This window comes from Hevea brasiliensis, chromosome 3 (assembly GCF_030052815.1).
Source record: "Hevea brasiliensis isolate MT/VB/25A 57/8 chromosome 3, ASM3005281v1, whole genome shotgun sequence".
Taxonomy (NCBI): Eukaryota; Viridiplantae; Streptophyta; class Magnoliopsida; order Malpighiales; family Euphorbiaceae; genus Hevea; species Hevea brasiliensis.
In genome coordinates, this window is record NC_079495.1 from 98,460,080 (window position 1) to 98,476,085 (window position 16,006).

Consider the following 16,006-nt stretch of genomic DNA (forward strand, 5'->3'; position numbering starts at 1 on the left):
AAGGCCGCCAAAGCTATAACACCTCTTACTTGTCTACAGTATAGTCGAGCAAGGTGTGCCACATTCGGTGCTGGAGCACTCTATCTTGTCTTGTCTTATACCGTATTAATTTTAAATTCCATTTATTCATATTTGTCTATGTGTGAAATTTTTTTTTTCATCCCATTTTATCTGTTATATTTTATTTTTATGAAGACTCAGACAGAGCCTCTTCTGTTTAATTAGCGATTGGTAGGTTCCAATATTTATCTGTTAAAACAGTTCATATCATATATCATTCCATTTTTATCGGATGTATCATGTCACATCATTGTTGCTCACATCATTTTCAAGGAAATATATATTCCATTCATTCAAATAACATCATATAAAATAATTACAATTTATTTACAATCTCAAAATTTAATTACATATAATTCATTTATGTACAATAAATAAAATACAAAATCTAATTACATGGGCCCTACCAAAAACTACTCTGCTGAGGTGACAACCACACAATGGCAGATATGATCCACAATCCTATGTAGGCACTGCTGCTGTTGCTGCTGCTGGTAGTCTCCTGTACCTACGCGATAGAAAAACCAACGAGCTAAGCATAATGCTTAGTGGTGCATAAATTAAAATAAAAGTAACTAAATAATCAACAATAATTAATCTATGTAAATTTCTTATATTTTGAGTCATTTACATATTTAATGTACTTTGGGAGCAATTAAATTTATCGGGATCTTTTCTATTCATTTCTCTCATATTCAGTCTTATTAAATTCATATTAGTGTCCAAGTAACCTATAACAAACTATAAAGGCTGGATATACGGGAGTATACTAGTTAGACATCCATATGTCTATCATGTATACATCGGTCATGTCAGGCACAAGGCCAGTGGGCAGGCTTAAAGCCAGAAATAAAATCAGGCACAATGGTCAACGGGCAGGCATAAAGCCTATAGAACAACCATATCAGACATATATTATCTGTCAATGATCATTCATGTGAGCAGTACTGCAATCTGTAGTCCGTAATTGGTATACCAATCGATCCATGCTATATACATAAGTCTAGGTATACATTGGGCAAAGTGGTGTTATTAAGTACTTATAGTTTCATTATTTCATATTATGTACTAGTTGTATTTTATAACATTTTCATGTCACTTGTAATGGGAAACCCAAGTCCCACGTATATAATAACAGCGCATATATGTTCATCAACCCATGTAGGGGGAATAACATTTGCAACTTAATTCATTTTGTAAAGGTTTTCATGAATCTAGAATTAGTGTCTTAACTTCATCTAGCAATTTGGTCAAGTTGTAGTCACTGTTAGCCACACTTCCTTCGTGGAAGTATGAAGTCAAGAAGAGAGAAAAAAGGCTGGTGGGTTATTAATGTACGTCAATTATTACACCATTATCACATAATTAAATTTTGTGAATTTCACCCATGAAGGGCTGGCCAAGTGGCAAAGCGCACTTTTGCCCCACGCTTGAATGTAGGTTTGGGTAGTGAAGCTGCCATTCATTGGAAGGGGTTTAACATAATCGCACCCTAGCCCAAAAGGATTAATCTTCCATCTAACTGTAAAATGGGGGGTGTGGGGGAATACCCTGGATATTTCCAAAAAAAAATTTGTGATTTTTCTGTAGCTAAGTGAATTTCAGTTAATATACATCATTCTTAAAAAATTTGAGAACCAATACATTAAAGAGTGTTCCGACCAGCCTATATGCATATTTCATTTTGGTTTTCACTACATTTGTCAAATCAGTTGAACAAGGTACAAAGAATTATTTTGGGGAGATACAGGTTAGTTCATTGGGATGATAGTCATTTCTCTGTTGAGATGATGGCTTTGATTCTCATATATTAATATATTAATTCCAATAGAAATGTAACGTTGAATGCATAGATTTAGGTAGCATGGGGTGCTTTGGACCAATGATCTGAAACTGCTGATATTGACAATCAAATTCTACAATTATAAAGCTTGTAACAGCTTTTGCCAAGTTTGTCATAGATGTTGGAGATAAAGATAAACCAACAAAACCAGAGAAATTTTGTTACCTATACTAATTTAAATTAAGTCGCAGGATATGTTTTAAGATTGAGTACTGGGTACTGAAGGAGTCGTATGTGTCTAGGATAAGAGTTGCAGAGATGAGAATATTAAGGTGGATGAGTGGCCATACTAGACTAGATAAAGTCCGTAATGAGAGTATTAGAGAAAAGGTAGGAGTGGTGTCAATTGAGGATAAGTTGAAAGAATGGGGATTGAGGTGGTTTGGTCATGTGAAGCGTAGACATACAGAGACTCCAGTTAGACAAGTAGAGCACATTAGGTTAGAGGATAGAAAGAAAAGTAGGGATAGACCTAAATTGACTTGGATGAGAGTAGTACAACATGACTTAGAAGCATTACACATTTCCGAGGACTTAACCCAAAATCGTTTAGAGTGGAGAAAGAGAATCCATATAGCCGACCTCAAATTTTTGGGATAAAGGCTTAGTTGAGTTGAGTTGAGTTGAGTTTGACATATTTTAAACCTTAAAATTATATTTTTCCCAATTTTAGGTATTGCTAAAAAAAATACTGGCCATCAAAACCATGAACAGGAACATTGATCAGTCTCAGGCTTGTTCTGCCATTATTTTATTTTTAGGCTTGTTATATTAATCATCTATCCTTTTTCTTGTGCTCTGAATTGTTTGGATTGCTGAGTACCACAATAAGCGTGTAGAGTAATTGCATCATGTGATACAGTTGAAGGATGGGACCTGTTTAAATCCCTTCTCCGTAACCCTACTTTGATGGAATCATGAGTGGGGAATGGCTCTTTTTGTTTTAAATATGCAAGATATATTTAATGCAAACATTAGCTATTAGGAAATTTTAATTTTCATGGGAGTGACGCTATGATAGGTGGTGTAATTCACTGGTGTAAAATATCATACAGTTCAACTGTCAACTAGTGTTTTTCCTTGGAGATTCATATAGCAGGCTCCTTTAGACAGCATTCATATGAGTATAATGTTTGAAATCTATACACTCTTTTGCTTAACAGAAACTTCTTTTTGGGAAATTTGGCCCTTATGGCATTCTCATCTTATACCTACATATAAACTAACTATGATTGATTTGGAATTATTTCTGTCAAAGCAATTCAATTGTAAAGTTTTGGGGTCCAAGCACTGTAAGGGTGGGGCACTTTATCTCTATGTTCAAGATTTTTACCCTTTGTCTCACTTGTGAATATATGTCTTCCACATGACTAGGAGTTGCTTGTGAACATACTTCAGTTGTTGCAATTGTTGGGAAGGGACATTTGCAGGGAATTAAGAAGCATTGGAAGCAGCCTACTCTGTTTGGTGAACAATTTCATTTTGTTTGTTATGTTTATTTATTTAAACAATAGATTCTTTTAATTTTGTTGATGATCAGTTGACCAAAAATTATTTATAGGAACTATGGCTAATGGAGAATTTTCATATACACCATCATCTAGAGTTTTGCCTAATGAAACTCAAGATACGCCACCATTGAGTACCTTAAATCATGTTGAGGAGAATAACAATGCATAATCTAATTTTGATGTTGATTTAGATGAAATGATGAATGCAGGTTTTGCATTAGGAGATTCATTCAATCAAGTAGTAGGTGGAGATGTGGGTTTGGAAAATACAGAAAATGGTAGTAGTCACTATAATATGAGAAAACAAAAGAGGAAAGAATTGACTAATGACCTTGCAACAAAGAAAAAGAAAGATAACAAGGAAAAAAAGGTTTCAAGTGCTACACAGATAATTGATATAATTAAAGAGCTAAAAGAAACTATAAAATAAAGCATGGAATCCAAGATGGCAACAGTGTATAGTCTTTTAGGAGATCGTCCTAGTTGTTCTATCAAAGAAGTTATGAAAGATGTATTATCTTTGCCGCTTATGGAGGTAGGTAGTGATATTCCTTGTTTTTTTGCACAATGTTACTTGACCAAAAGCCAAAGAGAGAGATGTACAATACTCTCCAAAATGCAGAAACAAAATGAAGATGGGTGCAGTATCATTTTTCACTATGGGTGGCTGGTATATGAAAGCCTACTACTTAGCAGATGCATTGCATGTCTTTGTTATTTTTCTTATTTTACAGTATCAAAGTTTGTTCAACTAATTTCATATTTGTTTAGTTTATACATTATCAAGGTTTGTTCAACTAATTTCATATTTGTTTAGTTTATGTTTGAACTTTGGTTGTGTGAACTCTTGATTATAGATATTGACATTGCAATAAAGTTTAAGTGTTATCATGAGCTTCTAAAGTTAATATATTTAGTATATAATATTAATTTATATTTGATAATTATTTTTATTTATTTTTATTTTTTCTTGATAGAAATGGATGTTGTTCAACAATGATTTTTTTTGATGATGATGATGAAGTATGGCAGACAACAAAATATGCAGTTGATATTATTAGTAGCTATTATGTGTTTTATATTCATAAAAACACCTTGTTGGATTCATTTCAGATAGGACTTGTGTAATTTTATGAAATAGTGAGAGGTAATGAGAAAATATGTGTTAATATATTCAAAATGTATAAAGATGCATTAATATAACTTTGTCTAGATTTGGAGAAGCATTACAATTTAAAATGTTCTGAAAAATGACTATTTTGGATAAAGTTGGCTTATCGCTTCGGAAGCTTCAAGTAGGCAAGTTTAAGAAAGGCTTCAACATTAAGGAGAAATTACTAGTAGGAACTTTCATGAAGTATTAAAAGAATGTTGTGCTTATCAATTAATCTCATAAAACTAACAACCCTATATTTATAATATTCCTCTTAAGATACTTAATAATGATTGATATATGTCTCATTTCAAGGTGTGTTTTTGAATTTTTTTTTCTTATGGTCATTTATTGTAGTATGTTACAAACAACATTGAAAATCATGAATATTTTAATTATAAAATTTTAATCTTTAGAAAATAGAACACTTCAGCGATTGATAAACTCATGTGTTTGTTTGTGCTTAAGAAAGAAAATTTAATTCGATTTATTAGTAAAAAAAAGTGGTAGTGAGTGTTAGGTAATGAAGGAGTTGCTTGTATCTAAGATAAGAGTTGTGGAGATGAGAATGTTAAAGTGGATGAGTGGCCATACTAGATTAGATAAAGTCCGTAATGAGAGTATTAGAGAAAAGGTAGGAGTTGTGCCAATTGAGGATAAGTTGAGAGAAAAGAGATTAAGGTGGTTTGGTCATGTGAAACGTAGACATATAGAGGCTCCAGATAGATAAGTAGAGCACCTTGGGTTAGAGGATAGAAAGAAAAGAAGGGGTAGACCTAAACTGACTTGGAGTAGAGTAGTATAATATGATCTAGAAGCATTATATATTTCTGAGGATTTAACCCAAAATCGTTTAGAGTGGAGAAAGAGAATTCATATAGTCGACCCCAATAAATTTTTAAGATAACAATTTAGTTGAGTTGAGTTTAGTTGAATATTAATAAAAAAGAGAATGTTTACCCAAAATATTATGTTTGTTTGTAACTTTGATCTACAACTTATGTTCGTAATAGCGAGATAAAAAGGTCTAGCTTAAGATGGACACCTTTTTCAATATGCTATAAAAATAATTTCCTAAATCACCATTTGGTAAATAAGTATTTTATTTTTATTTTTTCTCATTTAAATGTAAATACACATATGTATACAAATATATACACAATTTTTTTTATTATCATATATTTCTGATATATTTTTTTATAAAATATATTTTATATGTAAGAAAATATTATATAATAAATGTTGGATATAAACGTATACAAGAATATCTTGCACCTTAAAGATGTTGTATTGAATAAACTTTGGAGTTTGAAAGGCAAGATGCATGATATTGCCTTCTTATTCGTTTCATTTTAAGTACAAAGAGATATAGTTATATCTATAGCATTACATAATTACATTTGAAGAAAGGCATTGGTAATGATAGATCTAGTGATGTAGATGACATTTAAGTAATTGGATACCTTAAGACATATCTAGTGACATAGATGACATTTAAGTAGAAAAAAGTAGTAAAAAAAGAGGAGTACTTCAAATAAATGCCTTATGTAATTAAAACGCTTATAGTTTGATGTTAGTAAATAATAATTATTAAATTTTTATTAATAAATATGATTTATTATAATTTTAAATTTAAATAATATATATTTTAAGCACATTTAAATAATATATTCTTTTAAATTATTAAATTTTTATTTATATAATAATAAAATGGATGATATGATATAATAAATCAATAATTATATATTTATCTCAATAATAAAATAAATAATATGATATAATAAATTAATAACCATATATTTATTTTAATAATAAAATAATTTGTATAATATATATATTTATTAATATTTTACATACTAACCACAATAATTAAATATGGTTTTGCTAAACAGTTTGTTAAGTAGAAAGTTAAAAATCAAATCTTAAATGTTAATAGAGTAATTATTAACCTAATCTTCTAAAATTAATATTTAACTCCTAAAGTATAAATATTAATTGTGTAAAAAGTTAGCTTAGTCTTTTTAAGTATTCAAACAAAATAAAAGACTAATAATTAACTCCGGTTAATTTTATACTAAATGCCTCCTTAATAACATATTATATTAATGACTAAGAAAATAATTAGATAATTTTATTTTTATAAAAATATATTAATAATAGATTAAATTACGTTTTATCTTATCTAAAAGATTATATAAATATTTGTTATAATATTTAATAAGGATGAATGATAAAATTAGCTAAAACAAAAATAATATTTCTGTAAATACGACAAATAATTTTAAGTAAAAGAAAAATTTAAATACTAACATATAAATATTATAGACAGAGCAAATAAGATATCATAGGGTACAGAGAACAGCTAACATAACATTCAATATCAGTTGCGGTTTGGTTTTATTTATTTATTTATTTATTTATTTTTTTTTTAAAACAGTTGCAACGATTAAATAAAATAGGCCTACTCCGCCTCTTATCACAAACTAGAAGTCTAGAAAGGAGTTTTTAAAAATAAATAAATAAATAAAAGTTATTATATGCGGGAAGACGGAGAACTTAGAGACGCCGTTTGGATAATATTTATAGCCTTTGGATAATATTTATAGCCGTAAGCCTTCAATAAACGCCTACTAGACGCTAGCACACAAAACGCGTCGTTTTTTCTCATGCACATTGTGCTGTGATCCACCGAGGTGGTTTTTTCTCCCCAGAGCTCGGGAAAACCGAAATCACGAAGCCGTCGCTGCTGCCACACAGACCCGCTGCTTTTCTTCCCCGTTCTGCCTATTTACGTGTTTGTAGGTTGGAAAGGTAATTGCAAAATTGAAATATCTTGAGTAATATCTGTGCTTATTTTGCTTTTGAGATTGAATTTCTGGTATGTATAATTTTTTAATGATTTTTTCATCGTTGATTATGATATCCAGGTTTAGGGCTTTAACACAGTTATAGTTGTTGAAAATCTTAAAACATTATGATGAGACGTTCAGTTTTGAATTGATGAATCGATGCGAAGTTCATTTATGGGGCAGCCTCAATTTGTAATAAGTGGTTGTAATCTGTTCAATACAAAGGATAGTGGTGCGTTTGTAATTGATAAGACTCTGATTAATATGGTAAATGAATTTATATAGGTTGACTAATTGACAGAAAGATTATTAGTTTGGGTGAAAGGGGGATTGTTAGAAGTGAACAATGCTAATTCGGCTTCACAAACAATCTTCAGAAAGTGGTGGAGGAGTGGTGAAGCCCTTGCCAGTGGATGCTGTGACGGTTGCATGCCCCGATCACCTGGTACTTTCCGATCTCCCTGTAGCTAAGGGTATTGGAGCAGCTACTGCAGCTACTGTTGTAAAAACTGTGGGTCGCAGATCCAGACGCCAGCTTGGTGAACGAGTCCATTTCTGTGTCCGCTGTGACTTCCCGATTGCTATCTATGGACACCTGGTAGGTCTTATGCATTTTGTCATTTGAACTTGACTTTCACTTGTTATTAGGTGTCTGGGCTGACATTGTCATTAATTTGCACTTCTGGAGAAAGAATAGGCAGTTACTCTAAATGAAAATTTCCTGCTACGATCAAGAATATGTGATCAGGTTTCTTTGTATCTGTATGATTAGTTTAAGTTAAACATTTAGACAAACTAGACACAGTTTAAGAGGGGGAAAAGTAATAGGGAACTCAGGGTGTTTGGTTGTATCATTCTATCAGAAACCCTTGAACTCTGTTGCTGAATACTAGCATCCCTAACACAAGTTTGGCTAATGCATTGCAAAATTCCAATACCACAAATCCTATCTTCCTGTCAGATTACTTATCTATGGTCAAATAATTTATGTTTTCCCTTCTGATTCTTTAGAAATTCCTCTCCTGTTTCTTTGCAATTTGAGTGTGTCCGCTTAGTCACATGTTTGCTGATCCTCTATAGCAATGGCATTTATAGTTTCAGTTCTCTTGCAGAATGTTGGCTTATCTGTTCTCTTTTAAGTTATAAATTTATGTTGTAGAAACATGAGGATGCTCTTAAGCTTTGGTTTGTTTTTACTACTTTCTCTCTAGAGGCTTATTAGTTTTGGGGTCTATCATTTATAATTTTTATTCTATTGTTCTTAATCATTCAAATCTTTACTTTTTTGTACACCTTTATTTTTGGCAAACGAAAATCTGCATTATGCAAGATTTTGAAAATTTTGAATTGCATATCCTGCACAAAAAAACAGATTTTCCCCTCATTATAACCAGTTGGATTGTATCAATTTGAGGTATACTAATTTGGGAGTCCTAATATCCTTATATAGATTTTCCTTTCTATCAACAATTTTATGTTATGCAGAGCCCCTGCGAGCATGCGTTCTGTCTTGATTGCGCCAGGAGTGATTCAATCTGCTATCTGTAAGGAGATATCTGATCTTGCTTATTCATTAACATTCACATAAGCTACCTAATTTCACTGTGATTATTTGTTGCAATAGTCAAAACTCCAAGTTGTTTGTGATGGTTCTTCAAAATTCTATCTCTCTCCTCATTGTTTAAAGGTAATTTCTCTGCTCAGAACAAGGACCAATTAATCATATGCTTCTTAGTAATAATTCCTGGAACCTTATTGGAACTGAGTAAAATTCATGGAACCTTCTAGTTACTAGGAGTGAATTGTGAGTTATGAATTATGATCATAAAGTTCTTCATGGATTTTGGTCTTGAACTTGTAGTGATTAATAAGTCGGTCTACCTTGAGTCTGAACCTGTGAAAAGTTGTTTGGATGCTAATCGTGTCACCTAGCTAAATGAGAAATAACTGCCAACCCCAAGAAAAGCACATTCAGAGAGATAAAGAGAGTTCTTATGCTCGTGATGCTGCTGCTGCCTGTTCTATCCCTGTCCAGTGATGGTGCCCTTTAAAGGGGAGATCTAACCAAGACCCTCTAGCAGCTACCTGATTGGCTTGACTTAATAGCTGTGTATTATTAGTTGCATTTTTATGTTTTTTCTCACATCATGTAAATGCTGCTTAGAGTTCAAAGTGTGAGATGATAATCAAATGCTTCTTATGCTGTGGATCTGTTGACACAAGGTCAAGCTGGAAACTTCAGCAGCTCTGTTTCATTGTGATAACCTATATTAACCTTGATTTAGTTTGTCTATGAACAAGAAGATGACATTTTGTTATTACCTCATTAGCTTGTGAGTCAGATGCTTGATGAACAAGGCCAATTTTTCGCTGGGGGTTCATTACTGTAATCTATCTGTTCTTTGCTCTATTGAAACTCTTATGCATTGTTATTGAGCAATGTACTCTCATCTCTCATGGAACACAGTTGTGATGAACGCATCCAGAAGATTCAGACAATTAAAATGATGGAGGGGATCTTCATCTGTGCAGCCCCTCACTGTCTCAAATCTTTCTTGAAGAGGTCCAAGTTTGAATCTCACATTCATGAGAACCACACCGACCTTCTACAGCCAAATTCAGAGGAGAATGGTAATGAATCAGAGGTTCAAAGTACCAAACAACATTCAGCTTCAGATTCCACAGTTCGAGCTTCCTCTAGGCTAGTCATACCTGGATCAAATTCTCAGTTTCTTGATTCAGAAGACAAAGCTCATAGGCAGCAGCCTAGAGAACAGCCATCTAGGCCAATGATGCAACCAAGACCTCCTTATTTTGGTCAAGCTCAAAATTATTCATCAGATCCTCAGCCGGACAGCAATCGTCCCCCTGGCATTGACCGGCCTGGCATCCAGAATCATTTCCAGCAAAGCATGCAGGGTGGCCCACAACAAGAATCCAACCAGTTTTCAGACAAGCAGCAGGGAAATTTATCTGAGACCCCAATACCTGAATACCCGCCTATGCATCCTATTCAATCTCCTAATTTTGTTGTACCAATGAATTCTAATCCACTGATGACTCCTCAATATGGTCTACCTCCTTTCCAACCCGAGGGAGCTCAGCCATTTTATGGCGCACCCTATGAGATGGGACAGATGGCTAGGCCAGATTCAGACCCAGAAGTTGGAGCAGAACAAGGATCTTTGTTGGGTTTCCCACCAGGTCCAGCAGGAGGTGTGAATTTCATGTCAAACTATCCACAGCCCTGGAACTCTGGACCAACCTCAGGGGGTCAGGCAATTCCAGATGGTTTTCCAAACCGTTCAGATTCTCGGGGAAATGCTGCATATTATCAAGGTGATTATGGACGGAATCCAGGAGTTGTACCAATGATTCCTCCACCACCACCCTCTGCCAACAAGGGGATGGAAGCTGCGCAGGGTGGTACAATGGATTCCAGGGATGGCAAAGGTATACTGGCACCACAGCCATTTCCGCACCCGCCACCACCTCCACCCCCCTTGCCTCACTTATCTCACCCTAAAGGAGGCAAGTACTACGCTGGTGATATGGATCTTGAGGGACAGGGTTTTGGGTGGCAGCATGAGAATCGTGATGGCTTTGGAAGTGGCCAGGAGTAGAGAAACTGTTGGTTTTTGCTCCTAAACCATCTATTTTTTGTACTGGACTTGTTTCGTCGATCTGCTCTTTTTCTTCTTCTCGCTTTTGGTGGTTAGCCTTTTATTCAATTGATCAGTTGGCTTAATGTGTTTGCTTTGGAGATCGTAAATTTTAAATTGAGCCATAATTTATTTCGATCCATATTAATTAATTAATGAATTCAAAATATATGAATGGATTTATTCGAGTTTAAAAATATAGGAAACAATTAATTAATTAACCATGTCAAACTGTAAGGATTAAATTCTAATTCACCGAACAAATATTTAGAAAGTGTTAGGTTTAATTGGACGGATAGCTTTTTGAATTTTAACAATTAAGTAAACTAGCTGCTTCAGTAATTAATTGAAAATTTTCATTGAAACAAATACGTATGTTTATTTGTGGAAAAAAAAAAATTGCCTACGGTATCAGTAATTTTAAGGAGGCTAGTTAATTAGTTTTCTTATTTTTCGCAAAAATTCCTCGTAGGTTAGTTTTATTTTTAATGACTTCTCAAATAACTCAAAACCTTATGAAATTCTCTACCTGACATGCAGATTTCGGATTCCATACTATCACTTCCAAAACCAATGTTTTTTCATTCTTAATCTATATATTTATATAAAGCATTAAAGTTTTCCTAAAAGTCTGTCACGTGACTTTTTTTTTTTTCATGATATTGCCACTTACTTAAGTTAATACGTAACAGCATATGCAATGTGACATTCTATATTCTATTTTATGGTATTGTCATGTAGTTAATACGTAGGGGTGGCCACGGTCCGGTTTTGAACAGGAACCGATTTGGTCAAAACCAATCAAAACCGAAACCGACTTCGAACCGGACCGAACCGTCCTTCTGCGATTTGATTCAAGTTTATATTTTTTAAGAACCATGAACCGGCGGTTCCAAACCGGATTGAACCGACGATTTCGAACCGGATTAAACCGGCGATTTAAATATAAAAAAAATTCAATAAATATATTACCCTACTTCTAATTCATTTATATATATCATTAATTCTATACATAATTATTCTTTGCATTTTCTTCAATTCTTAATATTTTTTCAATTTTTCTCAAATTCTCTAAATAATTATTTTCTACACTCATTTTAATTTCCAATACTCTCTTAATTTTCCTACTTTATTATTTTATATACTTACTAGAATTTTCAATATTATCTTAATTACTTTGTCATTACTTTAAATCCTTAATAAAATTTTCAATACCCTCTCTTTTAATTTTTTTTTTCTCTTTCATACTTTTTAATTATCAATTATTATATAATTTTAAAAAAAAGGCAAGTAATAGAACTAAAAATTTTTATTCTTCTAAATCCTAAAGGGATATTTAGACAAAATTAATTAAGTTCATACACTTTTTGCTAATTTCTTTGAAAAAAATTAATTTCATCTCTAATTTTTTTAATCAGGTTCAAGTCTTTATTTATTAAATTTTTTTAAAGATAAATTATTTTTTTATTTTTTTTTCTTATTTTATTTTGATTGAAAGATTTCTAAGAAAAATTAAAATATTTTTACAAATATAACTTAAATTTTGAATCAATAAAATTTTTCTCTAATTTTTTTTGTCTAAACTACTCTTAAACCATCCCTAAACCACTTCCAAACCGTCTTCCAAACTGTCTTGAACGGTTCTTTTTCGAACCACCTTTCAAACCGTTTTAAATCGGAGCTTAAATCGGAACCGACAGTTTAGGAACCGTCTTCCAAATCGTCCCCTGACGGTTTGATTCACGTTTATGATTTCATTGAACCTAAACCGATAATTCAGGAACCGTAACCTACGATTCCTGAATTGTGACCAACCCTACTAATACGTGACTAACACGTGACATTTTCCTTTATAGTAATGCTACGTGACATTTTATAAATTATAAATTATTTAATTATTATTAAAAAGTTTATAAGATAAAAATAATAAAAAATAAAATTTAAAATAATTAATAAAAAGTTTAAAATATCATATTATTTTTACATATTAAAATTAAAAAATATATATAAATTAAAATTATTAATAGAAATATGTTAATAAAATTAATTGGATGGATTGAGTTGAGGTCAATTGTTAAGGAGTAGGCAAAGTGTGTAGACAAAAATATCAAAGGAAAAAAATTAAATAACAAATTTACTCAGGCAGATAAGACGAAGGGAAGAAGGTAATGGAAAAGACAATAAAACTAAATTTTGCAAATCAACTCCATAAATACTCAAGGACAAAGTGGTAATTGAAGCAGATCCAAATCAAATTGGATTCCACTATTCAATTCAAAATTCCCTTTTAATGTATTTATATAGACATGGAGATTCTTGGTGGCAACTCCTATACATTTCTGTACCAATGCCACCAACAAAACCACAGCAAGGGAATGAAGGTACAAAAATGGATTTAATTGTTTTAAAGTGGCCAAAGAAAACAGAGAAGAAATAGAGATATCTCCAACGTCCAAAGCTCAATAAGAACATGAAGCAAGAAATCCTCAGCAAGAATAGAATTAAGGAAGATATCAGCTGAGTTTCTGCTTCTCCAAAATCCATTTTCGGATTCTGCCAATGCATTGCATATCAAAGTTTACATACAACTGCTGTGATTTCTTGCACACCGTCTCGACATATTTATCAATAAAATCTTGGTACCTCTCATAGAGTGCAGGAATTGTAAGTATGATAAGAAGACCTGTCAGAAAGGAAAGCACAAAATCAGCATTAGCTATGGAAAAAGAACAAAGTCAACCTCAATATTGACAAAATTTTGCTTATGCTCTTCTTTTTCTTCTCTATCTTTTTGCTTCAGTTGTCAATCCATTGCCAAGTTTAACATTATAATTGAAAGAGACGTGAAACTTACTGGTGTAACCCAAAGTAAGAAAATCAGCTAAGCCACCAACAATAGATATCAGCAACAGGTAACCAGCTACTTGAAAGAATAAATTTGTGTCCTTACCCAGGGCAATGTCCTGGGAAACTGAGAGAAGAGCATTCAAGTGAGTGCGGATGAAAGCCGCAACTTCATTTACCATTTCTTCTGAGAGATGCAACTCTGGTAAAGGTGGAGAAGGTCTGCTCAAGGAAAAGGAACAAGTCTAAAGGGTTTACCAAAGAAAATAAAGAAAAATGGGAAACTGATCACTCGGAAAACTTGTAGTGTTTAGTAGTAGATACCCTACATGAAATAAGTGTCAAATTCAACATCAATGGCACTTGCTTAGAAGAGAAAACCAAGAATAACTCTTCCCTTTCATTTAAAGTAGCCTCTGCTGTGAAAGGGGAGGAAAGGAAATGCTGGCAACAAATTTTAAAGAGTGAATTTTGTGACTAAACAAACAGACAAACTCAAAGTTTCATCATCTGCCTGCGGATTGATAATAACTAGACCATAACAAAATTCAAGGTCACCACCAAACTAGTTCGTTCATATCGATTGAGATGAACGAAACAAATTTAATCTCAGTTTATTAGTTAGTTGGTTGTGCAACTCATAGGATGACTAAGGTACAATGAAATTGGGCATAAAAGAATTCATTTGCTACTCTGTTGATATTATCCTTAAGTACAGACTCTCAGAAAACTCAGAAGTTGAGTAATTCATTGCAATTTACTAAATATCAGAAGATGAGAAATAATATTAAAACCAAGATCATGTCTTCAAAAACTCAAGGGAAAAAAATTCTTAAGTTGGTAATGCACTAAATATCAGAAGATGAGCAATTGATCATGCTGAATTGCTTAATCTTTAAAACGCATGAGAACTGGAAAGGCACAATATAAACTTCAATGATGGTTAAGAAGCAAAATCTGTTTGGAAATTACCGGTTAAGAATGGCAGCAGATTTGGCCCAAAGAAAAAGAATCGTAAGAAGGAGGAGAAGAACACTAGAAACAAGCGACAACAGAGTGTAACCCGATCTCCCAAACACCACCCAGGAAGCTAGAGCTACTAACAATATCCCAACAGTTGCATTCTTTCGTCTCCATAGTATGACCTCTGCAACTGTTAAACAGAAGATAAACAAATAATTCTTAATCTCATATAAAACCCAAAACCTCGCACTTTATCTTTGAATATTTATTTCGATTTCTTGAAAATAAAAATTAAAAGAAATATTCCGACTAGAAATGCACACTATTTAAGAGGTAAGACAGGTACAAATATTTGACTCACCAAATCCTCCTCCAAAGATCTCATGAACGGTTTTCTGCCTGTTAAACAATCGATTCGATGAACCCATTCAGACAGAATTTTTCACAGCAGAATCTTGAATCCAGTTAAGATCCCTAAAAACCCACCAAGAACTTGAAGGAAAGAAGAAGAAGAGGTGGCTTTCGTGGGACGATCTTCTAAAAAAAGAAAGAAATCGGTTGCTCAAGCGTTTTCATCTATAAATATAATGCAGTATTGCAGTAGAATGAGGTGCCATGATAATGATACAGATGTGTGATTGGTGATGGTGGTCTCAAGACTCAAGTTCCAGCCTAAAAGCGTCAAACCGCCCGTAGTTTTTTCTAGCTTTTCAGCTCCTTTTGTTTTTTGGCACCCAAAAAATAAAAATGCGAATGTATTAATATTAATATTAATAATTATACAAGGACATTCCCTCATGCGCAGTGACTCTGTCTCTGCGACTCTCTGTGCACGAGCATCCGACTAATCAGCAATTGCTTCTGTGGACTGTGGCTTTTTTAATCTTCAAAGGGGTTGAACGGATCAGAACATTATTGGAGGGGTTGGGAGGGGGTGGCTGGAAGGGAATACTTGCTCTTCTATAGTGGCATAGTCAAGAAATCATCATCGTAGGCCCAACTTTGGTCCCAAATTCAATCCCAACCAGCCCAGGCTAGGGATGAGATGGGTTTACTGAAAGAGGCAACGCAAGTATTATTGAAGGCGGAAGCAAGTCAACAAGTTTAATATGATGATAATT

The 16,006-nt window shown here is 33.1% G+C and overlaps 2 protein-coding genes across 4 annotated transcripts; one reads left to right on the forward strand and one right to left on the reverse strand.

The window, feature by feature from the left end:
• Positions 1 to 7,176: 7,176 nt before the first annotated feature.
• Positions 7,177 to 11,164, forward strand: LOC110643782 (E3 ubiquitin-protein ligase HAKAI homolog). Of its 3 annotated transcripts, none has more exons than XM_021796265.2 (5): positions 7,177 to 7,378; positions 7,495 to 7,648; positions 7,730 to 8,014; positions 8,902 to 8,960; positions 9,884 to 11,164. In XM_021796265.2, exons 3-5 carry the CDS (start codon positions 7,763 to 7,765, stop codon positions 11,037 to 11,039), a joined length of 1,467 nt encoding a protein of 488 aa, XP_021651957.2. In that variant the 5' UTR covers positions 7,177 to 7,378; positions 7,495 to 7,648; positions 7,730 to 7,762; the 3' UTR covers positions 11,040 to 11,164. The 3 variants fall into 3 exon arrangements, with proteins under 3 accessions (XP_021651957.2, XP_021651956.2, XP_021651958.2); XM_021796264.2 differs by having other exon boundaries at positions 7,495 to 7,618; positions 7,702 to 8,014; XM_021796266.2 differs by lacking the exon at positions 7,495 to 7,648 and having other exon boundaries at positions 7,702 to 8,014.
• A 2,145-nt stretch (positions 11,165 to 13,309) lies between these two features.
• On the reverse strand, positions 13,310 to 15,973 carry LOC110643779 (reticulon-like protein B12). Its single transcript, XM_021796256.2, has 4 exons — positions 15,247 to 15,973; positions 14,895 to 15,075; positions 13,933 to 14,144; positions 13,310 to 13,761 (listed from the first exon to the last, which is right to left on the reverse strand). The coding sequence occupies exons 1-4, from the start codon at positions 15,311 to 15,313 to the stop codon at positions 13,592 to 13,594; spliced, it is 630 nt and encodes a 209-aa protein (XP_021651948.2). The 5' UTR covers positions 15,314 to 15,973; the 3' UTR covers positions 13,310 to 13,591.
• Between the last annotated feature and the right edge of the window lie 33 nt (positions 15,974 to 16,006).

Excerpts from the sequence above, each read along its gene's own strand:
- LOC110643782 (XM_021796265.2), top strand. The coding sequence starts at position 7,763 with ATGCTAATTCGGCTTCACAAACAATCTTCAGAAAGTGGTGGAGGAGTG. Across the intron at positions 8,015-8,901 it reads TTGCTATCTATGGACACCTG|AGCCCCTGCGAGCATGCGTT; the intron begins GTAGGTCTTATG and ends TATGTTATGCAG. Across the intron at positions 8,961-9,883 it reads AGTGATTCAATCTGCTATCT|TTGTGATGAACGCATCCAGA; the intron begins GTAAGGAGATAT and ends CATGGAACACAG.
- LOC110643779 (XM_021796256.2), bottom strand. The coding sequence starts at position 15,313 with ATGGGTTCATCGAATCGATTGTTTAACAGGCAGAAAACCGTTCATGAG. Across the intron at positions 14,145-14,894 it reads TCTGCTGCCATTCTTAACCG|ACCTTCTCCACCTTTACCAG; the intron begins GTAATTTCCAAA and ends TTCCTTGAGCAG. Across the intron at positions 13,762-13,932 it reads TCTTACTTTGGGTTACACCA|GTCTTCTTATCATACTTACA; the intron begins GTAAGTTTCACG and ends CCTTTCTGACAG.